This window comes from Corvus cornix, chromosome 7, assembly GCF_000738735.6.
Source record: "Corvus cornix cornix isolate S_Up_H32 chromosome 7, ASM73873v5, whole genome shotgun sequence".
Lineage (NCBI taxonomy): Eukaryota > Metazoa > Chordata > Aves > Passeriformes > Corvidae > Corvus > Corvus cornix.
Genome location: NC_046337.1, coordinates 19,716,339 through 19,740,692, shown reverse-complemented (window position 1 = coordinate 19,740,692; position 24,354 = coordinate 19,716,339). Strand labels below are relative to the sequence as shown.

General features: G+C 37.4%; 3 protein-coding genes across 4 annotated transcripts in view; all 3 read right to left on the bottom strand.

Annotated features, from left to right (window-relative positions):
* Window positions 1-345: 345 nt before the first annotated feature.
* On the bottom strand, window positions 346-8,696 carry KLHL41 (kelch like family member 41). The gene is made up of 6 exons (XM_010406825.4): window positions 6,925-8,696; window positions 4,102-4,259; window positions 3,905-4,012; window positions 2,879-3,064; window positions 2,198-2,344; window positions 346-1,363 (listed from the first exon to the last, which is right to left on the bottom strand). The coding sequence occupies exons 1-6, from the start codon at window positions 8,272-8,274 to the stop codon at window positions 1,252-1,254; spliced, it is 2,061 nt and encodes a 686-aa protein (XP_010405127.1). The 5' UTR covers window positions 8,275-8,696; the 3' UTR covers window positions 346-1,251.
* Window positions 8,697-8,806: 110 nt separating this feature from the next.
* BBS5 (Bardet-Biedl syndrome 5) lies at window positions 8,807-19,463 on the bottom strand. Of its 2 annotated transcripts, XM_010406823.3 has the most exons (12): window positions 19,339-19,463; window positions 18,127-18,209; window positions 17,234-17,299; window positions 16,383-16,432; window positions 15,727-15,854; window positions 14,717-14,852; window positions 13,620-13,715; window positions 13,055-13,117; window positions 12,222-12,356; window positions 12,029-12,112; window positions 10,320-10,343; window positions 8,807-10,210 (listed from the first exon to the last, which is right to left on the bottom strand). In XM_010406823.3, the coding sequence occupies exons 1-12, from the start codon at window positions 19,398-19,400 to the stop codon at window positions 10,109-10,111; spliced, it is 1,029 nt and encodes a 342-aa protein (XP_010405125.1). In that variant the 5' UTR covers window positions 19,401-19,463; the 3' UTR covers window positions 8,807-10,108. The 2 variants fall into 2 exon arrangements, with proteins under 2 accessions (XP_010405125.1, XP_010405126.1); XM_010406824.3 differs by lacking the exon at window positions 12,222-12,356.
* A 1,849-nt stretch (window positions 19,464-21,312) lies between these two features.
* Window positions 21,313-24,354, bottom strand: part of LOC104694171 (collagen alpha-1(XXVIII) chain-like) — a 31,715-nt gene continuing 28,673 nt past the window's right edge. The window contains exons 32-35 of the mRNA XM_019290157.3: window positions 23,701-23,930; window positions 23,041-23,128; window positions 22,868-22,957; window positions 21,313-21,512 (exon numbers count right to left, since the gene is read on the bottom strand). Coding sequence (XP_019145702.3) covers window positions 21,313-21,512; window positions 22,868-22,957; window positions 23,041-23,128; window positions 23,701-23,930 — 608 coding nt within the window. The remainder of the gene's footprint in view (window positions 21,513-22,867; window positions 22,958-23,040; window positions 23,129-23,700; window positions 23,931-24,354) is intronic.

Sequence of the window (24,354 nt, the reverse complement as noted above, 5' to 3'; positions counted from 1 at the left end):
TGGCTTTGCCTTTGCCTATTGTTTACCTTTGCCTCATAGGAGGGCAATGCAAGAGATCATTTGATAGTTGGCATTGCTATTCAGTCAGGTGTGGTGGGCTTCTTTTCCAGTTATCCTGCTACATCAGATGCAATTAGATTTAGATTTATGAAATCTTTTAGATTTCTGACACCCTCTTTATGCAATGGAGAAATCCTTTGAAGAGATACGCTACAAAAAAAGGTAAGCATGCTCTGAAGAAAACTGAGTGCTCTGTTTTGGGCAAAGGCCAAAGAGATCTGTGTCCTGTCAATATGATAGTGAAGATGAGCTAATCACTAAAAAAAGACACCATCAAGTGATATTTTTATAGTTTTAAAAACAAAGTTTAATTGTTAAAAGTTTCAACGTCAAAATGCATCAACTATATAGTAAATGAAAAAGTCCTCTCTGTCACAGGTATTTGCTGATGATAATTGTTTTAGCACTTTTTCATGAATGCTTGTTATTGGCCTCAGATCTCTGAGAAAAACTTCCATAAAATATTTGCTTTGGAAATAAATATAAAAGCATACAAAAAGTGGAAAATCCTTATTATCAGAAGTCTAAACATAGTAGGTGAAACAGTAGAGCTACTAACCTTGTGAACTTCTCTCTTTCCTCTCTCTGTCTACTAGTAGAGCTTTGGCTGAGACTGGCATTTATTAGGTCACATACTATTAAGCCACTTTTGTTTTCAACATTCATTTCAAGTCCAAGCTAAATTATTTTTTGAGATCTGTGATGAAAATATTTCCAAGATTTCGCTGAAGAGTGCAGGATTTACATACATTACTAAGAGGGGAAATCCAGCCATACAAACAGTAGTTAGAATAAAATTTGCTACCTATTAGTTGTATTTAACTTAACAATTAATTCATGGGCATTGTTTGGAGGATAAGCCACCAATACCTGGATTGTATTGAGTGCAAGGAAGTTTAACTAGTGTTGTTTGTAATTTCACAGAGCGAAAAATTGAGTTCTTGCCAAAATCTTAATCTATTCAACATTAATTTATAGTTCTTCAGAAATTTAAATGCTGGCAAAAATCCAGTGGTTGCTGGTTAGCTAGGAAGTATCTTAAGAAGTGGCCAGACAAATGAACTATTTAACAGTTACCAGTATGACTAGTATGCTGCTACAAAACTGTACAATTTGGGGACATTTTCATGCAACAAAACCAGAAGAGCCTATCAAAACTCCCTCACCATATCACATCTTCCAGCATTTTGTTTACAGTTTTGATAACTTGAAGAGGTTTAAGCGTGTGGCCAGGCAGGAGGCTCCAGTAGCATATCGGATCTCTTTCAGTATGCCAACCCATTCCTTCTTCTCATCATCATACCTGCATTTAAAAAAATGTTAGAAAATAGCTTCTTTAAATTTGAGTTTGATGCTTCAGCACACATACATGAAAAGGAGGACAGTCCACCTGTTGTAAAGGCTTGTAGCAACCATGTGCTGAAGGGTGCTGTGAAAGGCTGCTTTTGTCCTCTACTCCAGAACAGAAAGATGTTTTTGCATGCAAGTTATTCTTTTCCTGGTCCCTAAAGCTTGTTGTTGGCCTGTGTCATGCTTTAATTACCATCTAAAAACTTCCTCCTTAAGCATCCCTTCTGAATTTCTTCAGATTCTTGCATATAAAATTGGAGGGTTCTCGTTCCTACTGACAACTGAAACTTCTGAATTTACACTAGCAACCAAGAGTCACAGCAGAGATATGATGTGTCATCACTGCTGCTGTGATTAGCTCAAAAAAATCTAGGAGACAGGGACTTGTGATTCTCTTGGAACAGTTACTCATTTGACTATCGGCACATCAGTATGTACAGGCCTTTGTGTATATACATGCTTTTCTGCATCACAGTGTCACAAGAGAATGTTTTTATTGGCAAGGCTAAACCTGCCAAGAGATGGCAATTTACTCTTCTAAAGAAGCTGAAGATCGTGACTCGGACTGGTCAAATAATTAGTAGGTGGAAGTAGTCATTAGATCCAAGTCTCATGTTCATTTGTTACTTTCTGACAAACTTTTTTATCTGTCAACAAGTGCTTTAAAACTTGTGCTATGGATCATTTTCAGAGTTAAACAGAAAAATAGTGTAAGCCTCCAGTGTCTACAAACATCAGTTTTATATGAGGCTTTTGACCAGGAAAGAGTGACTAAAATTAAACTTACTTCCATATGTCAGTGACTTCACTAGGTGCAAATTCTTTAGATTCAAGTTGAATCATTGCAAAGCCTCCAATAGCATACAAAGCTCCACTTAAAGTGACTAAACTGATGGAACTTCTCTCTTGGGGAAATTCAGACATAATCTCCCATCTAAGGATGAAAAGAAAAAGTCAAGTTGAACACATGAGAAATATTGTAAACTAAATGCACTAAAATACTTGTCTGGGCAACAAATTCAGGTACCAAGACGATGGTTTAGTAAAAGAAAAAAATTCTGAGATTTATCAGCAGTAAGTTCCAGTGTCTCTATCCCCTCAGGGACTTCTGCAACTCTTAAGTGACACTACTACACTGTTATGACATCTCTTCACAGGGACTACTTCTTACAGATTCCCTGATTCTTCAGTAATACGCTTCATATGGACATATTGTTCCCCAGTTATTCTCATTTTTCCCTCTAGCTTCCAAAACACATATTTATTTCAAGTGGCATTGGCATAATAATGTGAGTGTGTGCGGGTGCAGGAAAAATGTCTAGAGACAGGCTCTGTAAACTGCTGCTCTTGTTGCAAATGTCTCAGTGGGAGTGTAGGTACCTAAACAGCTTTGTGACTCTTACCTCAGAGTTCCTAAAACCCTAGATGATAAAACACTTGCTTAAAATAGCTTGAATATTGCACTCACTTATTGGTGGTCAGATCAAAAGCTTCAACAGATGCAGTAAGGCCTTCCTCAGTGACACCACCTGCAATGACAATCTTGCCCTTATGGATGGCTGTTCCAAACATCGAGCGAGGCACTTTCATTGGAGCCAGGTCTCTCCAGTCTCCTTTCTTGGGATTGTACACAAATAGTCTATTAGTGCATTTCCTGGGGAGGAAAAAGAAAACCAGTGATCATTTCTAATGAACTTTTGACTTGTTCTAATCGGGGTAGACTGTATGGGTTTATCTATACCGCCTCTCTCCTCTCCTGGAGATCCTTTCTTGTATCTAATCTGAGAATCCTTGCAATGTCTACAAAGCACTAATCACATCCATAGGACTAAATCACATGCTAAATGCAGTTTATATTACACCAGCAATTTCACTGTACCTTTGAGGAGAAAGACAACATCCTTTCCCAGCATACTGTATTCAGATGGATTTGTGGAGGAATATAGAGCAAAGGTTATGTAAAGGTAAGATTATGATGGTGTTTTGGCTGATATGACAAACTTTTATCTTAAATATCCCCTAAACAAACACTTAAAAATTACCACCACGTGTTCAGTGTGAGTGAAAACATTTATTTTCCTAATGTTATACCCATTAAGGTATAACAGGTATCACAGGTCAGAAAATTGGAAAAACTGAGACAGTAATTCCAGGGCACCTAGGTATTTCTACCTGAAAGGAAAGAATACTTTCAGTGAAGGTCCTCATAGCTATGTATTACTAATTTGTCTGCAGCGTAAGTAAAATTTGCCTTGGAAGTAAGTATGGTTATTAAAATAACAAGTTGGATTACAATTTATATGTAATTTACCTTATCACGAAAAAATATATCCTACACACCATAATGTGTTCCCCTGTGCCAGACTCTTACCAACCTTAATCCAGAGATACAGAAAAGATGCAGGAAACACTCATTTCTGAGTGTGAGGACATATTATCTGTTAAGGACCAAGAAGATAATGTTATTAATTGGCATGAAAAGATAGAAACTCACTTATCATCAGTTTTTCCACCAAGACAATATATCAGTCCATTGTTTGAGATAGTTGCATGGCCATATACTTTGATGGGTAGTTTTTTGATCTCACCCCATTTCATTGCCCTGGAACAAGAAGATCACCGTTAGTTGACAAAACCTAACAATGGGCCATCTACATGTCCTCAGTGGGCATAATTAAATTTGAAACATACACAGGGTCATAGCACAATACTGAATCTAGCGACTCCTCAGTGCGAAGGTCCTTGCCTGCTATCACATAGATCTTGTTGTCTGACTCTCCCAGGCCGAAGAGACACCTGGCTGATGGCAGTGGAGGAAGGGCAACCCACTCACCAGCAATGCTATCCAGCTGAAAGAGCATCAGAACAGAAAGGATTAGGAAAGGCAAAGAGTAAAAATCCACACAATGAATATTGTTCCACAGAATTTATTTTTTGGCACTCAGTACCTCTCAACAGCAAATCTCCTTGCTTGAACAACCCACCCTTCCTTCAGTGCAGCTAATGAATGATGTCTTCTACCCACCCATGTTTCATAGTGCTGAGATGTAGCAGAGTCAATGCCATAAAACTCTTTGTGTCTGCTCACCCTCACTGTTTCCTTGCCTCTTTATTAAGCTCTTCTTCCTTACATAAAGGTCCCTCACTCTTGGTTCCCTATCATGTAGGAAAGAACAAGTGGTTCTTCTTCCTGCCCAAGGGAGCAGACACGCCTGCACTTCCACACTTGTATGTTTACCTGGTTGTGCTCATCACTACAGTGAGATGCCAGACATGTTTACACAGTTGTTCTTACTGATCAGGAACCATCACATGGCAAATGGCACAGATGTTTCTTTTGCAATCCCTAGAGCAACAGATATGTGTTTCATCACAAATACCCTCAAAAGTTTGTGAGGTCTCTGAAGACACAATGAATAAAAGACTTCACTCTTATGCAAAATAGGTAATCACTGCAGCTCTCTTGGCAATAATATTGATGTAATTTCTACTGCAGGACTCTCAGGGCTGTCTCAATTCACATTCAGTATGCTGAAAACACCTAAGGAAAAGCAGCAGCAGGAGGACAGAAGAAAAAAAAAAATATTTTCCTAGAACTCTGGTGCTTATTTTTTATTTTGATCTGAGAATGTACAATTGAACCTGAATTATCTCTGATGTTCAAAATGAATTATTTTCTCACACCTACTGCATATAGATTTGCTTGACATTGGTACAGGAAGGGAGGGCAAGGTAAGAGTTTGTGTGGGTACAAAGGCATTTGACAGAAAGCAAAAGAAAGTTCAGTCAATCAGGGTTTAGCTTGGTGACGTTCTTCTTCCAGAAGTACATTCCACAGTCAAGGTTTCCTTGCTAAATGCATCTCCCAAACTTGACAGACCACCCCTGTTGGACAGAAAGTTTTATTTCAACAGTGAAATGTAGTTCCTGGGCATGGATCTCCCCAGTAGCTGGATCTGGGTGGGGTAATGAGAGGATGTGCCCCTCAGAGATCACAGCTCACTTAGTACTATCAGTCTTCACGATGACATGCAGACAGGGCATCAACTTGTCATGCATTTTCAAGCCAGTGGCAGCCTTGTTTCCTCCCAGGTTGCAAGCTACCAAATACAATGCTTCACTGGTGGGGAAAGGAAGATCAGCAAGTGAATACTGGTTTGGTACCACATTAATATTTTAGAGGAAACAACAGTCACATGGGTAATGCAGACAAGTATTTTAACTATAGGGAATAGCAGCAGCAAGCAAGCTTAAAGACGACAAGCAAACAAAATGATTTCAGGAAACGGATGTTGACATATAAAGTAGAATTCTGAAAACTTCATCAATTCTTAGTATTAGTCTTGAGGTTTAGTTTCTCAGAGGCCTCTTTCTAGTAGCCTGAGACTTACTTAGTTCTGGACTAAATACACATTACGACATCAACATGTTATTTCTATTGGAAGAATATTTCTGTAACCAGTCTTTCACTTCAGTGATTAGTGTTTTACACCTACATAAGGAAATGAAAGTGTTAATCCCTCCTCTACAAACTAAGACTTCCCTCTCAACAGATGTTACCAATGTCTGAAACCAAGTCTTTTCTTGTGTGTGAAATCAGTGAGCCATACTCCTATAAACAATATTTGCATTTTTAAATATCTGAAGGCCTAAAAATTCTATCACTGCTTATTACTGTGCTTTATTTCATATTGAAACAGGACTTAACTTTTACTCTTTCAGGCCAGTGTGTCTAAAGAGAGGACATGGCCAGCAGCATATTGCATAATTCATCACAAAATAGTTTAAATATACACCAAAGCACATAGCTAAAAACACAACAGATTTAGTTCATGGTATAAGCATGCCAAGCTCCATTTTTGCTAATCTTCCTGAAATATATTGTGGAGTTACAGTTAGTATTAATCAGCCTTATGCAGATTTACAAAGATATAAAATTATACTCAGTTGAAACATGTAGTGTACTGACGCTGACAGTTTGCCGAGAAAAAAACCTTCTGCCTCTATTGTATGGCCCTTAGGCTTTCAAATGTAGATATGACAAGAAGGACTTCTGCAATTTTAGTAAAAGAAATCACACTTACAATACACACATTACTGCTGTCATGAAAGTATTTCAGATGCAAAAGAAGACATCTCATTAGCTCTAAACCAGCTAAAGCACTCCCAACTTTCATCGAAGTTAACAGAAATACATGAAAAGTATTTTACAAAAATTATTAGACTTAGACATCTGTACCATGAAAAATTTGGGCCTTAATGAAAGCCAGTGCCTACACTGAATATATTAATCCTTTTAATATTTTCTGAGATCTCACCAGGGGTTAATCTTGAAAAAGAAGATGCAAGTCCCTCAAGTTTCATTTCTCTCTCTGAGACAAAAATAACTCTCTCTAGATACTTCTCTCCATCACCATACAAAGAGACTAGACAACCCACTTGCAGAGACTCAGAACACTTTTCAATAACCCTTATAAGCACCTATTATTATACCAACAATTATAAAGCTTGTACCTGGAAGAAGTATGACTGGAAAGGCTGATCCTTGTTCTCCTCTTCCACATACAGTCCTCCAACAACATAGACCTGATTTTGTTTGGTGACTATACTGGAATGATTTCTGGGAATCTGTTCTGCGAGGGCTGCTAAGTAGCATTCATTTTCAAGAGGATCATAGGCTACTGCAGCAGTGTCATTAACCAGAAGAATCAGGTCTTTGACGAACATGCCATGCCTGGGAAGGTCATTTAGGTAGCCAGGCAATAAATCTTCATCTCCTACATCGCCATTCACCTCCCCTTTGGCTGACTTTTCTGTGCTTTTGCTAGAGTCAGGCAGTTTCCCAGCAAAAGCATCCTTAATAATCTTTACTTTTTTCTGAAGGTCAGAGTTGCTTTTAATTATATCATCCTTCTCAACCTGTTCTTTGAAATATTTTTCTGGCATAAGACGAAAACGTATGCAGTCAAAAATTTCCCCCAGGCTCTTTACTCTGTTCTCCTTGTCTGTTCGGACCCATCTCATTACTGCTTCGAATACCAGTTCTTCCTTCTCTACATTTAAACTGTCAGGTGAAATAACTGAGATAAGTTCATGTGGGGCAAGCTGCATGAAGTCCTCTTCTTTGCAGATCTGCACAAAATGATCTGAAACAAAATCACGGGCAGAAAATGCAAGTCTTGGGCAATCAAGCAGGACACCTAATCGAAGGATGGCCAGACAGTTACCAACAGCAAGCCTCTTCTGAAGATAGGAGACGCACACAGTGAATACAGAAGGGATCTGAAAGCGGCTGGCCAAAGCAAAAATATCTTGCACGTTAGAATCATTGAGATCAATACTTGCTGAATAAAGGTATTTGACAATCATATCCAGGATGTTGGGGTCAACATTATCTAGAACTACCTCCTTCTTTTTCTCTTCATTTTGCTCAGATAAGAAATACTCACGAAAATAAGGGCTACATGCCGACAGAATCAATCTGTGGCAAGGCAGGCTTCTGTCACCAGCTTTTAGAGAGCAATCTACAAACTTTTTCTCTTCAAGGAGTTCCTTGAGGCCATCCTGAAGGAGGGTGGATTGGTAAAGTCTGAGCTCTTCAGTGAGTTCCCTTTGGGAATCCATTTCGCAAACACTTGGGAAAGGGGAGGGAGTAGAAACCTTTAGCTGTTGTCTGCCCAAAGGTTTGTCTGTAAAAAAGACAGACCAATGTGCTTTTTGCCCTGTGTGAAGCCTCTGCAACTTAATCTTGCTAGCTAAATATAGGTACATACTCTTACAGGTCGGAATTTGGAAAAACAGAGCTGCTCTTGCAGCTGTCAAAGACTGAAAGAAGCAACTGTTGCTCTTAGTCACTATGGTCATGTTTTGCCATCATTCTCCACATTGAATCAGTAAGATTACATGCAATGTAATAAATTGACATGAGTAAGGACAGCAGAATCTGACCCTCAGTGAGACAGCTATGAGCAAGATTTCACAGATACATGTTACTAAATATTCTGAAATAGAAATATTATTGATCAAGTTGTCATTTGTAGCTACTGTTCACTTTTTCATTGCTTAATACATTCATTGCTGCAGTCATAAAGATACTAAAAAACTCCAGAAATTTGCATCAATTTCCTTTGTTCCAAGATTATTTTTATACGTAACTATATCACATACACAATTTCTTCAGATATTAAGACCTTGAAATTTTGGGCTGCTTCTTAATATCCATTTTGTTATAAACCAAACTATGCTGTTTAGACATAAAATATATGTTATTTCAGGTAAAGTTTTGCTTTACAAAATAATTCAAATTGAAGTCTCCACTCATATGGTAAAAAGTTCCTTGAATGTAATGGAAACAGGATCAAAATACAACTACTTGAATGCAAGATCTACAACAATATATAGTATTATCAAAGTTTATTGAAATAACGACTGCTTTTCAATATAGGTAGTATTTCATTAAAACATATACCTTGAAAGGTTTTCTACAAACACCAGTATTACATTCACACCACAGTTACTTTAACAGTCAGCTGCTGAAATAACAGCTGAGAGGAGAGCTCATTTGACTTTTTCCATTTATAGAAAACAGCACAGAGGTTTTATCTCACTAGAAAACGTAACAGCTGTGTCTTCCTTTAAACAATAAATGACTCATTCCTCTATAACACATAACATCATAAAAGGTCTAATGACTCACACACAGAAGCTATTTGCATGTGCATTTTTTTCTAGATCATTGCTTAAAAAAGTGCTCTAGCAAAAACAAACGAACAAACAACAACTGTATGAGCATATCTGGATTATAATTAAATACTTGGAATGATAAGTGCTGAATATTTAGCAAAATTATGAGACATGAAAGCTATTATTTGGAACAGAACTGCTTTTTCTTAAAGCTATCAATAACACAGCCAATATGCCTACGTACAAAACGTTTCTGTGTTGCAAATCATTAAACAAGTTATGGAAATTTAATTCAAACATAATCATTATGGGAAAGTACATCACTCTGTATAAATACATGAATACTTGAAATTGAGCGTCAAACTGCATACCTCACACTGCCCTGTCTCAAACAGTGGTCTCCATGTGCAGAAAAAGAGGAGGCTTCCTTTTCTGACATAGTGCTATGTAAAATGGCAATCAGTGCCTGGTCCTGGCAGCCAAAGCGCAATACAAAAACACAGGAGCCATGAAGTTGTATAAAATGGGGTCTGAAACACCACGGCCAACTCTCGTGTTGTCAGGGGAGGGAGAAAAAGGACAATCTTGAAAACAGCGGAGGTTACAAGTGTGTCAAATGGCACTGCCATGCCGTTGTGCAGAGGGACTCCAAGGTGCTCCCAGTCTGACAGGCAGAGGGAATTCACAGGTCCTTACAGCCGTGACCGAGGGGGGCCTGCAGGGGGCAGCGCTTCCCCCAGCAGCTGCACCCCGCCCTGCCTGCCTTACAGAGTGGCTGTCCTCCCACTGCTTAGAGGCAGCAGAAGAAATGCAAAGCCTTTAAGCATACAAGGTTTTGGAATAATCTTTCTTTTATGACATAGCCTGGGGCTTATTATATAATATTTTCCTGCTCTTTAGCTTTGGCATGTTCTTTCTCTGCTATTCCGATATTTCTAAATTATCTTCTACAGATCTAAATCCAACAAGAACCAAGAGTTTCTCCTTGCTTAGGAAACAAACGTGCCAATCTAAATCAGGTCATTACTTCCCAGAGTCCCTGGAGTGTGAATCCGTCCTTTAGCTTCTCTATTGCAAGTCCCAGTTCTTCTGAAAAAACAGGCTCCCGATCGTGTTGCTTTTTTGAATGCATGAGATACGAGAGAAAATAAAGCAGAAAGCACTTTTTAATTTCATTATCCCATTTTAACAACCTGAATGTGATAGTATGAAAAAAATCTCCTTACCTTGTTTTCATCAGCAAAGTAAGCCTGCAAAGGAAAACAAAAAAGAACCTTGAAAAAAGAAGTCTAAAATTCACATCTGCTCATAATTCCTTGGGGTCAAAACTGTATTGGGTAGGTCTTCCACAACAATCCAGTCTATAAGGGTTTTACATCTATGTTAAAATAATTTACAAAAGAGTTCTAGCAGGAGTTTCTGCTTTGGATTACAGATTACATACCACTGGATTATGGTATTTTTCATTAAATACCAATCTTAGAATTTTCCATCATAATAAAGATTTTTTAAATGGTAACATTTTCATATTACATTTGTTACACCGACAAACACTTTACAGGGAATGTTGGTATGAAGACAAACCGACAGCATCCTGATATTTTTTTGCCTTATGTGCAGCAGCATTTACTATTCAACATCAAAAACTTGCTTAAAATGTATAATATAAAAATTCAGTTAACATCATATTCAGTCTAAGAAATGAACATGGAGTAATAGAACACCTCAACAAGTAAGAGACGTGGGAAGAGATATCATCTTTCCCATTCTGTGTGTGCGGTAATGAAGGCTCAAACTCATCAGATATCAGAAAATATTCACAGCTCTGGAAATCTCTGGACCAGCAGATTCTAGATCTTATTTACCAAAAAGAGCCCAATCTTGCTTCAGCTGCCAGTGTGGACTGGTGAGAGGCAGCAAAGAAAGCGCTTTCCTGCAGTGTCAAGTGCTGTGGAATACTGGTGTGTAGCCACTCCTTCCTGGGCAACCTCTGTCTCTTACAGCAACCTTCTAACCATATTCAGCTTCCAGTTTTAGTTTGAGAATATAAAAAGCTCAGTTATTTAATTCAGGTGAAAAAGGCACCAACAGAGCAAACAGATCTCCATTTAAGGAAAAGGTATGTCTTCAAATATGCTGCAGATTGAATAAAAATGTGCAAAAATGAAAAGAAAAAAGGCAAAATGCTAGGAAAGAGGGAAAGGAGAAGACAAGAGTTTATCTGTGTTAGTAAAAGACTGCAAAATTAAAAGGAGTGGAAATAACACCGGTGTTAGCCCTGCTAATTTACCAAATTTCAGAGACTGGTAAGAAAGTATGTCAATTGTCAATGCACCATGGCTAACATTTGAAAACACGTGCCATCTACCCTTGCAGTGAATAATGGAGCCAGGTGTTACTGAGCTGCACGCTAAGTTTGGAAATTCGTGGAAAGAGGGTCATCAAGCAACCTAAGGCATTTTAAAGTAAGCTTTCCTGAAATACTGGGAGACATAGTAATACAAAATTATTGCTGCCTTTCTAAAAAACTTTCAAGTTTGAATCTTAGATAAACGTTGAGCATATAGATCTCACCATCTATTTGTCTGTTCCAAGAGAAGGAAGACTTGCTTTAAGATATTATATCTGATTATATTATACTGCTGATTTTCAAGCTATTCCTAATTTTAATGTATTGAGAAATTACATGCCACTATTATTCTAAATATCTACTACTATTCATTTTGAATAAGTTTGCTCTTAAATTAAAAATTCATACACAGAATAAATTCCTGTAATAATCAGGATGTTTAATAAAAGGCATGTAGATGTGTTTTAAATATAGAAAGTACAGTTGCAGCTTATCTTTAATAGAGGATTACAGGTGTATGTTGCTTAAATCTGAACAATCAAACAAGAATGATTCTATTTTTCTGGTTTTTGTGGAGCCACTTACCACAAAAGCATCTGTATGTTCATCAGATTCTATTTCCACATCATCTGGAACCTGCTCCACTGTTAGGTCTTCAAGGGGTTGAGGCTGTAAATTAAAACACTCTAGTAAGTAAAGGCACATATCTAATATGTTTAATATATTTTTATTACTGCTAACAGTATTGTATCTAATTTAAAATAAATAAATGGAGTACCTTTTCTTCCATTTCATAATCCACTCCAAATATAGGATTAGCTGAATAAACTTTGTGAAGTGAATTAATCTCTTTCACTGCCTCCTGTAGTTTCTCTACAGGGTCTATTTTAAAACCAAGTACATATCCTCCACTCTATATAACAGAAAAAAGACAACATCTGTTTATTCGTCTTATTTTTAAACAGTTTTTTTCTCCTTGATAGTGATTTCCAGTTTAATGATAGCAATTTTCAGCTTGCTGAGAAAACATTATCTTTGATATTATCTTTTTTCATTCTGCCACTTGAATCATGGGTGAAATAAAAACAATGACAATGCTTCTCTATGAGGTAGATAAGCTTTTAACTGTTAGCCCATTATATACACGGGGAACAAACTCCTTTTACAAAAAACCACAAGCAAACAAGAGCAGGATAAATTCAGAAGTGATATTAACAATTGATTCCCAGCAAATGTTTAGTCTGTTAGGTCTTGATGTTGTTACTAAAGCAGCTTTCAGATTTAAAAGAGTGGTCTTAATTAAGTACAGATCCCAAAGATAATTAGTTAGATCCCAAAGATAATCTGTCAGAAGACAGTGTATTTGACAGTTATAAGCTAGTCATGCTGGCCTATTGTTGCTTTGCTTAGAGAAACTGTAACTCCCAATAGCCATATTGACCCTAACATACACTTGAAGAAGTGCAAAGAGAATTTTTTTAAAGTTTTCAAAAGGCCACACAGAAGGAATGCTCTTATGTACCTTAAAAGTATACCCATAACATTTCAAAATTAGAGAAATATTGTATATAAAAATGTAATCAATATAAAAAGGCTACTAAAGCTTCTTACCTGCTGAGAACTCTCTATCACAAGTGCCAAACCAAACTTGGAGTCTCTCATTTTTATTGAACGCTAATGATGAAGAGGTATAACACTGTTAAAAATTTTGTAAGTACTGGATGAAAATCTCTTTGTTGCAGTTTGGTTTTTTACACTGTAATAATTACAGTTACTGGCTCTGGAAGCTTGGCTACCAGCATTCCCTCCCATTTACCATTACAAATCGGAACCCCTGAAAACTCAAGAAAAAGTGTTTTATTAGAAGTGGTAACAGTAAATTTCTGAATATCAGGTTCACAGATCATTATTCCCAGTGTATGTAGGTGGCATGAAGCATCAGAATAAATACTTAAAAAATTTGAAATACAAGCCATTTTCAACACCTGTACCTGTCCATGAAATTCCCCAACTAATCTGGACAGAAAAGAAAATGTACCCTGCGGTTGATGCTGGTAAGGCTAAATTCCTCCCTGAATGTGGGATACGAAATAAAATTTTGGTGAGCTGGGAGTTTTAACTAAAGACCTGAGCATATGCTGTTTAATTTTGAAAATGGTGGTTGTAAGATACTTACAATTTGTAGATATGGTATGCTGACATTAAAGCTGTCGTTCATATTTGCATGCCAAACTATTCTCACATTAGTAATAAAAAATGTTCCCAAATTTCCCTATTAAAGAAAAGGCATGTTAGCATTGCTTTTAAGTACAGAGTTTTTTTTCCCAAATGTGATGATTATTGCTATCCATTTACACATAAGCAAGGTACAGCTTCATATTTAATTCACTAAAAGCCTGATTCTTCCCTACCAAACCCAGTCGAAATGTTTCTATTGATTGCAAGGAAGCAGGATCCAATCTTTAAAGGCTACAGAACCTGAGTAATGAAAACAGCTGGGAGTTCCTACTACTGCAGCAAGGCTGGATCAAGTCACAGCCCAGCCAACCTCATGGGAATACATGAAGCCATCTGAGAGCGTTATTAACTGTACAGATCTGGAATTGGCATAAAGTGTAAGTATAATGGCATGTGGGTTAAACTTAGGTAATTGAGGAGATGTGTGCCAAGGGATGTAGAGGAAAGAACTTTTTAGCTTGTGAGGGTGGATCATATTTCTATTCTGGACTAAAATTGCACAGACAGAAATATCAGCTCCTGTTTTGTTTCACTGCTCCGGGATATGCTTGCAACTAATGCCCTGTAAAATAATAAATGTTTTCTATTTTTATCTTAAAGTCTTTTATCTTTTCTTGTTTTAAGACACAGATTCCTTTCCAATATTTTCGATTTCCACTAAACAAAAGACAATATAATCTTAATACTGTTTAGTCAAAGCTGTATGTAAACATACAAACATTCAGCAGAGCACTTCAGAAAGGTGATTTTCCTTCAGAATCATACAAAGCTTTAGACTCATAAATATATCTTTTTAACAGAAACTGTGTATTTAGTTCCTTGCATATTAGCCAGGTCATGTAGACTTCAGGTTGCAAAAGGAGATTTTGTTGTAGCGAGTAGCAAATGGCATCAGTTTCTCTGCATGCATCAGCTGATGAACAGCACTAAGGGTAATCCCTTGGAGGTTACAAAACTATGTTAGTACAATTGCTACATGGAAGCTGAAACATTTTAACTTTTCTGTAGTCAATGCACTCTGATTCTTCACTATACCTGGTCACTTGATAAATTCCAAACTCCATTGACTTTATCATATATTTGTTCCTGTGGTAACAATCTCAGTTGCTTGTTTTGAATCAATGCACTTCTCAGCTTCAGATCACGATACATTTTGGAAGTTTCATAAGCTCTGCAAAAAATAAAAGATACACACTAGTTCATACATAGTTCAGTTTTTCTATTATCTTTACTTTTTGTTTTAATGCAGATACAAAATGTGTATTTTCAGCTTTTCTTATCACCACATTGCCCAAAAGTGAGAGTACTACCAAAACTTTTTCAACATACTAAATTATATTCTAGTTTTCCTTAATGAAATTATCTTTAAACTTAAAAGGGGTTTTTAACAACTTTTTGATCTCTTGTATTGTTCATGTCTATACTATTTCTTCCTTTTCCTTAAGACAGCCATCACCCAGCCTCTGTTGCAAAGCCTAAGTTTCCTGGGTCCCATGCTATACATAGCATGGACATTAACAATCCTTTATTTCTCAGTGCCAGTTAAGTCACAAACATCCAGTATATATGTCAGTATTCCATAGCTCTTAGACACCTATGGTAATGTATTATGCACACATTCATTCAGATGACTTGTCCTTAGGTGGGAAGCATACACTGTTTTATAGTTGACTAAGAGTTCTGACCAGGATTTAACTCTTCATTTCCTTTACATGGTCTGAAATTACAGGGAATTATTACTGACAGAAATCGTATCTTGAAAATGCACACTGAAATTAGCTCCTCTGTGCTTTTATTTGTTCAGATAGTTTATACACACAAGGTGTATGAATTGTGTTCAATAACTAGTATAAATACAGATTAGTTGTCATTATGTGCAGTTGTCTACTAAAATTTGTGATCATTCTCCCCTCTCCTTCCAGACATTGTTCTCTTTTGGGAAAGTTTTCTGAATGTTGAATATGGACAGTCATATACTGTGTCTATCAGCAGTTGTAACCCCCCATATTTGAGTCATTGATCAAACACTGTTTTAAGTACACTACCTGTGCACAGCAATAACTGAAGTGAAGAGTCTGGGACTTCCAGGAACAACATTGGTAAATATGAACTCAAACCGAGTATTGTTACATTTAGTCAATATATACAGAGCTTCTGTCTGCCCTCGTAATTTCTGTAAGGGAAAAATGAAATTTTACATTTTGTCAGTATAGTAGCTTGATTGTACAAATAATAAATATTCTTCAGATATTGTCTAAGTTATTGTTTTAAATAGAGTATATGGAGGTGTAATCCTGATTCTACCACTGATCTACTGCTGTCTTCAACTGAACTTATTTTTCTTTTCGATAAACTAGCAGTTCCACCAACAGTAAAACTAATGAAGCCTGCCTGCTATACATTTGCAATATCATGACTGAACCAGTATTTTTGGTTTTGTTATCATGTGGTTGCCCAGGAAATCTACAGCACCTTGCTGCTAGTTCTTTGCAGCAAGTCAAACAAATAGCTTCACAGTTGCATGTAATTCCATTCAAGCTATGTATTTGAGAGCTCTACACTTTTAAGATTAAACTTTTGTTACTATTCTATTACTGATCTTGCAAGTAAACTTTCAGATTATTGTTGATATAGTGCAGTAAGTATAAACAACTAATTACAACTTATTTTATTATTTTTAAAAGTATTTTTTGGAACTTACTGAGTTGGCAGTTCTTGTAGTTATATTTATAACACAGTTGTAACCGACAGCTTAAAAGTCAGGGGAGAAAAAAAACATTGTTTTGAAAACAAGAAAAATAAGAGTCAAAATTACAAAGGACATTACTGAATTTTATAGCACAGCTTTGGATGCTATTTGTGAGAATTACACCTTGTGGTTAATCCTCTGGGTTCTTATCACAACACTGAAGACTAATTTAAGCTGGAAAGGATCTTGGGAGGTGGTTTGGTCAAGCGCTGTTCTCAAACCTGGACCAACCCTGTCTGTCTGCTCAGTGTACAGTCCAATCCAATAAATATTTCCACAGAAGGGGATTCCCCACTGAGTACTGGAAATAACTGGGGTACAAAGTAACTGCATCCTGCCCCTGTTTCAGCACATTAAATTAAATATGAGCAGACCTCTAGCTACTCATACAGTTAAAGTGAGACACTTATTCAGAGTTTACAACACTAAAATTGGAAAGGCAGGTACTTGTGGAGAGTAAATAGAAAAATGCAGAAGGCGAATAAACAGGTGGCAACAAGAGGTACAATTAAAGCAATGTATGATGAAGCTGAAACTTCTGTTTCTTTCTAAAAAATCAAATGAATCCCACATCAGCCAAATGAAAAATACATCTGAAGAACTCTACAGCTTATTTTCCAAGACATTAACATCGAATATTGAATATTACTATTTTTCTATGAATTATCACCTCAGTTCCTATATTATAAATAGATTCATTAGTAACAGAGCAACACAATTATACTTCAGTATTCTGTACTGAAATCAATACTTTGTGAAGGAATAGCATGCCACCACAAAAGAAAACAAAAGGTAATACTTACAGAGATTGACTCTGGGCAACGACAGTGAGCGCCAAATGATCCGCAAATTTGTCACAAGCAGTCGGCCTGGAGATAAAGAGTATAGATATTTTAAATCTAAATAAATTCCATTAATTGGAATGTTCTGTTCTGTTACATATATTTACCTTTAGTTTTGAAACAACAGAATATTCCTTCCCCTTGACAGGAAAAAGACAAAAAGCACAGGACACCCCACCAGAAAAATCACTAAACCACTAAACACATTTTTTTCTTAAATGCTGGGAGAGAAAATCCAACAAGGAACAAATGAAACAACCTCTAATATATACCAGCATTCCTCAAAATCAAACCAAGAACAGTTATTGATTTCAATCCAGATGCTTATAGTAAAAATGTAGACACAATCAGTGCAGAACTGCTCTGGGGAGAAGGGGAAGGCAGTGAGTTAACTATCACAGCTGTCTTCATGAATAACCTCACCCCTTTGTCATATGCAAATTTATTCCATTCTGTACCCTGTAGAGCAGCACATCCAAGCCCCAGAAGGGTCATCTCAGCATGCTGGCAGCTTTAGCCCCTGCCACTACATATTCCTTACTAATTCAGTTAAAAACAGCCTGGGAAAAATTGAGCATTAAAGAGGATTACGGCAGAACTGCATCACACTGTTTATAAATGGATTATTCTTGCAAGGCTTTCAATTCTAAACAAATTCTGAGACAAGAATCACTTTCCTACAACTTTAGGAGATCCTGTCTGAAAACACTCTGAGGCAGATCTATGAAACAAGCAGGATCTCTTCTGTGCAACAGAGCACTGATACTGAGTTCAATGGAAACCTGACCAGGCTTTCATGAACCTACACAGGTTAAATAGTAGAAAATTTACAATTTCCCTGAGTATGCAGTTACCTCTGTCTCCATTGTTTCCTTTGGTATCTTCAACAGACTCTAAGCAGTCTATAAGGACCTCTCCAGGTCTCATTTTCATTTGTCTAAAAAAAAAAAGGAAAAATAATCTGATTTATCTTGCAAAAATAAGGCCATTTCTATTTCCCTACTTCACTTTCCTCTGTTTTCTGCTCAGTACGTCATGCAGTGAAAAATCCACATATGCATACATACATACAAATCAACTTTACATACCTGAAATTAGCACTACATCTCAGAGATTAAAAATATTAATATCATTATCATTAAATCATAACAATAAATAAATATGTAGCAAGTGTGGCCAAGAAAACTATACTCCAAAATAAGGAGAAAGTGTGTGGAAATTGGAGGGAAAAGAAAAAAACCACCTGCATTCACATAATTTTTAGAGGATAGAATTTATTGCCTCTTGTACTTTCAGGTCACAAGGAGTGGAAGTAGGCTCAGGAAAGAAGAAATGCCAGCAAAAGAAATATCTTATGTATAAGGACATATGAAACGCTCAGCTAAATTTTCCACAAAGGGTGTGGTTTGCTCTTTGGTTTGGTTTTTTTGTGAGGTCTTCTATTTATTTGTTTATATTATTATTTTGCTTCATTTAACTGTTCTAACCGCTTAATTACATAACAACAAATGTAGTATGAATTTTTGCTGTATTTTAATCGTATTGTCAAAAGCAGCCAAAGCTCTTCATGCATGACATGACAGAAACAAAATGTATTATAAGACAGAGTTTCGTGAAATACTGCACAGCCACCGCCCTGTTCCCTGAGGAGGATGCTAACTCCACGGCAGGGACGCCAAGTCCCTGGTAACCATGAGTGCCACCGTCCCCGCAGACACACGCCTTCAGTTTGGCTATACTTCTCAGTGCAAGAAAAACTGAGCTGGAAAAAATATATACCCTTCCCTCACTCTTCCAGCGTCCAACCTTTTATTTTGTGTTCTTTTTATAGATTGGAAACGGTGAGTGGGCCCCACCCATCAAGCCGTGCCCGCCCTCTCGCGCCCCGCTCCGCCAGGTGAACTCGCTCTTCCCCCGCCGCCACACCGGGGCGCTCCCGGCATGCACCGCGCCGATAATGGCGGTCGGCCTCCACCTGCAGAGGGAGTGTTCAGCCCGCAGCCTCTCGGCGCCGGGCGGGCCCGAGAGCGCCGCTGTGAGGGCAGGGCCGGGACACGGACACTCACTGCGGGGAGATGTCGAAGCGGACATCCCGGTCCTCCCACAGCACGTCCAGTACCCCGCTCATAGCCGCCACCCGCCCCGACGAGTCCGCGCGCCGCCCTGGCAACGGGCTGTGGGAGGGGGGGCGGTCTCGCGCTCCCGCGGCGGCCGGGATTGGCTGCGGTGCTGCACGTGGGGAGCGCGCGCGCACTCCCGCCCGCCCTGGCTCCTCCCCCGGCTCCTCTGAGGCGCTGAAACCCAAAACCTGAGAGAGGCTCGCGTTCTCGCTAATGCAGCCTTCAGCCCTGGCGGTTTCCGGGGTGGGTGTTTGTTTGGTGGTTTTGGGTTTATTTTAAAATAGATGGGATGTGTCATTTTTAATTTGAAATTACTTGAAAACTGTATCCAAATTTTAATTGCAGTGCCGTACCACTTTCAAATTTAAAAAATAATACTCCGAAAAAGAATCCTAAGAAGAAACTTGTCCTTTGATAGTTCTTTCCCTAAAGCTTGTCCCTGGGTTGGAGAGGACCCCGTTGCACCCATCTGGAAACTGACACAAACTGTACGAAATCAGAAAGCAGCAGGTGGGAAGTGCCTCGTCCTCTCTGGACGTGTCAGGAGAGGGGCTGAGGGTTCTGCAAGCAGAAAGGGTGGAGGGTGTTTTGGTTGAGGCCAAACTCTGTTTTTTGTTGATGTGCTTGATGTTACCATTTGCTCAGGAAAAAAACCCAAACCGCCCAAATCCAACCAAAAATGACCATCGAGTTTCATGTACAGGAGTGGGTAATCTCAGATGTTTGGCCTTGTTAAGGGCTGTGGCAGAAATCCAGTTGCATTATCTGAAACATATGACGCAGTAAGTGTGATTCAGCTGTGAGGTAAGTTTTTAGTCCAGTAAAGGTACCATTATCCATTTTCTGTCCTGGCAGTAAAACCAGAAATGTTTTATTAGAAACAAGCTTTAAGGTATATTATAGAAAATGCAACATATACAGGCAGACATAAACGTAAAAAGCAGTATCACAGTGGCAGACAGTGTTTAATGTTTTGAACGTAAGTTTAAATAGTTAACTAAGGAAGATGAAAATATTAAAATACATTTAAAAATTAGGCTTGGCTTTCAGAAGAGGAACACATAACAAGGACTACTTTAGACATGAACTAACCCAATGCAGTGGTGCCAGTTATTGGTATATCATTCACAGAAGTCTGTGGATGTGTTTTAACTGTAATTGTCATGGATCTTGGCTAGTTAATAAAAACTGAGGCGAGTTTACAGGAAAAAAAAGGACTAAATGTATCTGTGATATGTTTAGGAAAGGTGGGGAAGGAACTGAACCACCTTCCTGTCCTGTGACCCAGTGAGCACATAGGCCAAAAGTTGATGCATTTGTTGTATTTATCTGTACTCAGTAGTACTCTGCATGTAATTTGGAAATGGATATCTTATGCTTTAAATAGTGAAATACTATTTGTGAGAACAGTTTCACTTATAAGATGTGAAGTTTTCATTGCAGAATCCATGCCAAAGATCAGATTTCTGTAACAAAGGGAGAAGAAATTGCCTAATGACTAAGGATTGGTTTCCAGAGCCATATAAGTAGTTTAAAATAAGGTCTAGTTAGTGACTGTACAATGGTAGTATTTTAAGATTTAGGTGAAGGAAGGGCAACTGCTATGGCAAATGCTCCACTGGTCTTACTATAACTGAGTAAAAAAGGAAATGTTGTACTCTAACTGAGTAAAAAAGGAAATGTTTTACTCTTGATACTGCTGAAAATTTGCTATTTTGTTATAATCACAATGTCATATAATAAATGCTAAAAGTATTAAAGTATGCTTGCATAGGTAGACTTGTTTTAGTTAGTGGGCATATGCCTTCATAAAGTTAACATTCCATAAATTAATTGGTTTGATTTTAGATATCATGCTAGATACTTGATAAAAAAGCCAAATAATCAATAGCTTCAACCTGCTCATTTTTAATGTAGAGACTAATTCCTACCTCCAGAAAAAAATACACAAGCCTGTCTACATTCCTCTTCAGTCTCAAAACGGTTTGCATTTCCACCGCAGCCACCATACCAAAACTGAGCGCAGGCATTGGCTTTTTTATCATAATACCATCTTATTGTATAAACGCGGCATGGCCCTTGATCTAACCTTAGCTTGCACTGGAGGTCCACATCACTTTCTAAAATAAAAAGAAAAAAGAGGAATAGAAACAATTCAGTTTGTAAAAGTCAATTGTATTCCATAGACTTTACCTTTAAAACTCTGATTTTGTTGTATTTTTTTCTGCTAATCTTATACGATAGTTTAAGATTCTCTTTTAGTTCTAAAGATGTTAGTATTGAAGGCAAGTTATAAGTGCATCTTAGTAGTCAATAAACTGTTCCCCTTTACTGGCATGATTCTAGTAATTCCAGAAATAATAGTATTATAGCTCCACATACAAAAAGAGCAAACAATGTGAATATGATAATTTTGAAATATATTTTTTTGAAATCTGATTAAGTGCAGCCAGTCTTGTGAGCAACCTGAAATTGTAAGCCAAAGAGCTGTAAGCTAGGTGCATCTGCTGTTTTTGCATCTGCTGCATCCTTCTGCTGTATATCAGTTCTTGTGGTATGGAAGAAGAGAGGTTAAAATACTGAGAAGAATATAAAACTTTTGCCTTGCTTTTGTAAGATATTTGTGCTACTAATCTAATAAAATGATAGTAATTATGTATGTAAGTTTGAATGTAAAGCTTGTTGGTCTGGTGACTGCTACAGATATGGATTAGAGGACTGTGAGATACTAATCTAGTCTCACTTTAATAATACCATGAGATAGAAAACAGTTTTTTGTGAAGTTTAATGTTGTGACTAATATTTTGTCTTTTGCAACTGGTATCTTGTTACTTTTTTGAAAAAAAGTTAGTGCCAGAGACCAAATAAGTTATGCCACTGTTCCCAGGAAATATGAGAACATGTTTCTATTGCTGTCTTCTGTTGCTCCCATCATAATACACTATTACTGGAACTGAAAACCCCCAAATGATGACCAAAATACATTTGAACATTTCACATGAAAAGAACCAACACTTTAAGCAGTCAGCTAATTATTATACTTCAAATGACTAAACACTGTTTTTTCCTATTGCTCCTCTGAAACAGAAATATATTCTTTCAGTCCAATTCTGAAATCACTATCTGTGTCTTTAATGAAGTCTCCCACCTCTGCAGACTGCCCCTCCTTGGCTGATGAATGACCTGCTGACTGGCCCACCTTCAATGAGCATTATTCTGTTTTTAGATGCCCCTTATAAGCTCCCTCTCAGGTTATAGATAACCTTGCTTTTGCTTTAAGGGGAGCGGTGGGATCCAGAACTTGGGAAGACAAGAACTGCAACTATAAAATCCTGAAATGACTTTTCTTCTACATCACAGATTCACAAAATCTGCAGAGAATGGAACAAAGGTACTCTGATTTAAAGCCTTATTAAAAGTTCGTACCAGGAGAAGAGGGAAAAAAATGAAAAACTGGCTATGGTCTTTAACCCACCGGGTCTTGGTGTGGGGCCTATAGTTGAAAGAGATGATGTCATCACTTTATCAGATAATGGTTGTTTAGATGACAGTAATGGTACCACAGCTGCAGGTGAAAATAAACAGAATGAGATGTTGATTTTTCATCACCAAAAATTAAAATGAAGAAATCAATGACAATAAAAATACCTCTAGTGTCTACTGTTAGGAAGGTTGGCTGTTTTTCTTCATCTTGTTCCTCTTCATAGGCTTCATATACTACAGGAGGTACTTTGGTCTGAAATAAGCATTTGATTTTTTTTCTTTCCGGATACTCTGAAGTGTTTCAAAATGAACAAGCCTTCCATGACTTACAGATTTTCTAATGTTTTTTCTTTCTGTTTAGCGTGACTTCAGTGTTAAGAACCAGAATTTTTACTTCACCTGGTTGGTTTACCAGGAAAGTTGTCATATCTAAATGTGGGATATATATGGTGGTTTTTTTAGTTGAGCTTTACAGAACTTTATAAATAAAGTTAAAATTATAATCTACAATTGAGTTCAATTGCTATTCTTAGACTTAATTATAACAGTGTAATTGTTTTTAATATTATGATTCACATTGTGGCACAAATATTACTGTGTTAAACGAAGGAATCCTTGTAACAGTATCAGGAATAAGTTATAGCTATTAGTTAATGGCCTGCATGCAACATCAGAGCTCTTACTCAGAACAATCAGCTCTATGCATGCCAAGTTCAAGTACCTGTCCTGTAGAAAATTAAGGGAAATGGTATATATTACATTAGGTGGCACAGAAAGATACATATTTTAAAGTTCTGCTCATTAAAGCCTGCTGAATTTTCATACCGGAGCTAATGGTTGAGGAAGATGGCCAAGACTCAGAGGACTTTCTACTGTAGATACTCCAGGTGTCTGTGCTGAAAGTGATTGTCTGTTAACATTGTTGTAATGTAAAGAACTTGGAGATACTGAATGGAAGGATCCTCCATTTATAGTTGCACTGTTTTCATTATGATTGTATATTAAGGTGCCATGCTCATCTTCACAAAATTGATTGACTAATTTGGACTCCAGAGCTGTTTAAAAAAAAAAAAAAAGTAGAAAACTTATCATACTGAGGAATTCAATGTATTTTTAGAATTTTGATTACTTATATATGTCTGTAATACACATGTTATCATTGTTTACATGCATCTAAGAAAATTATTCCAGACTCTTTGGACTATCGATTATTTTGGTCACAAATTTGCCAGCAAGTATGTCCTCTGTGTGGTAGAAAATACAATGAACTTATGTAAGGGTGTTCATTTAAGCTTAGTAACAACTACTAGCTGATAATGGGAAAATAACTGCTTCTCTTGCTGACGTGAATAACCAAGTGAAAATGGGTTATTTCCCAGGGGAAGTGAGCAAGTAGAATTTATGACAATGGGTTTCATTCTGATTTACAGTCCAGCAGATTTTCAGTGCGTGAGCACTTACTCATCTTAGAAAGCTTGT

What these genes read in the sequence shown, in the direction of transcription:
- BBS5 (XM_010406823.3), bottom strand. Translation starts at nt 19,400, where the DNA reads ATGAGCGGGGTACTGGACGTGCTGTGGGAGGACCGGGATGTCCGCTTC. An exon ending in ATTATGAAATGGAAGAAAAG is followed by an intron (nt 12,113 to 12,221) that starts GTACTCCATTTA and finishes TTTAATTTACAG; the next exon opens with CCTCAACCCCTTGAAGACCT. An exon ending in ACTTTGCTGATGAAAACAAG is followed by an intron (nt 10,211 to 10,319) that starts GTAAGGAGATTT and finishes CATTCAAAAAAG; the next exon opens with CAACACGATCGGGAGCCTGT.
- KLHL41 (XM_010406825.4), bottom strand. Translation starts at nt 8,274, where the DNA reads ATGACCATAGTGACTAAGAGCAACAGTTGCTTCTTTCAGTCTTTGACA. An exon ending in GGTGGAAAAACTGATGATAA is followed by an intron (nt 3,065 to 3,904) that starts GTGAGTTTCTAT and finishes TTTCCTCCCCAG; the next exon opens with GAAATGCACTAATAGACTAT. An exon ending in TTTGATCTGACCACCAATAA is followed by an intron (nt 2,345 to 2,878) that starts GTGAGTGCAATA and finishes TTTCATCCTTAG; the next exon opens with ATGGGAGATTATGTCTGAAT.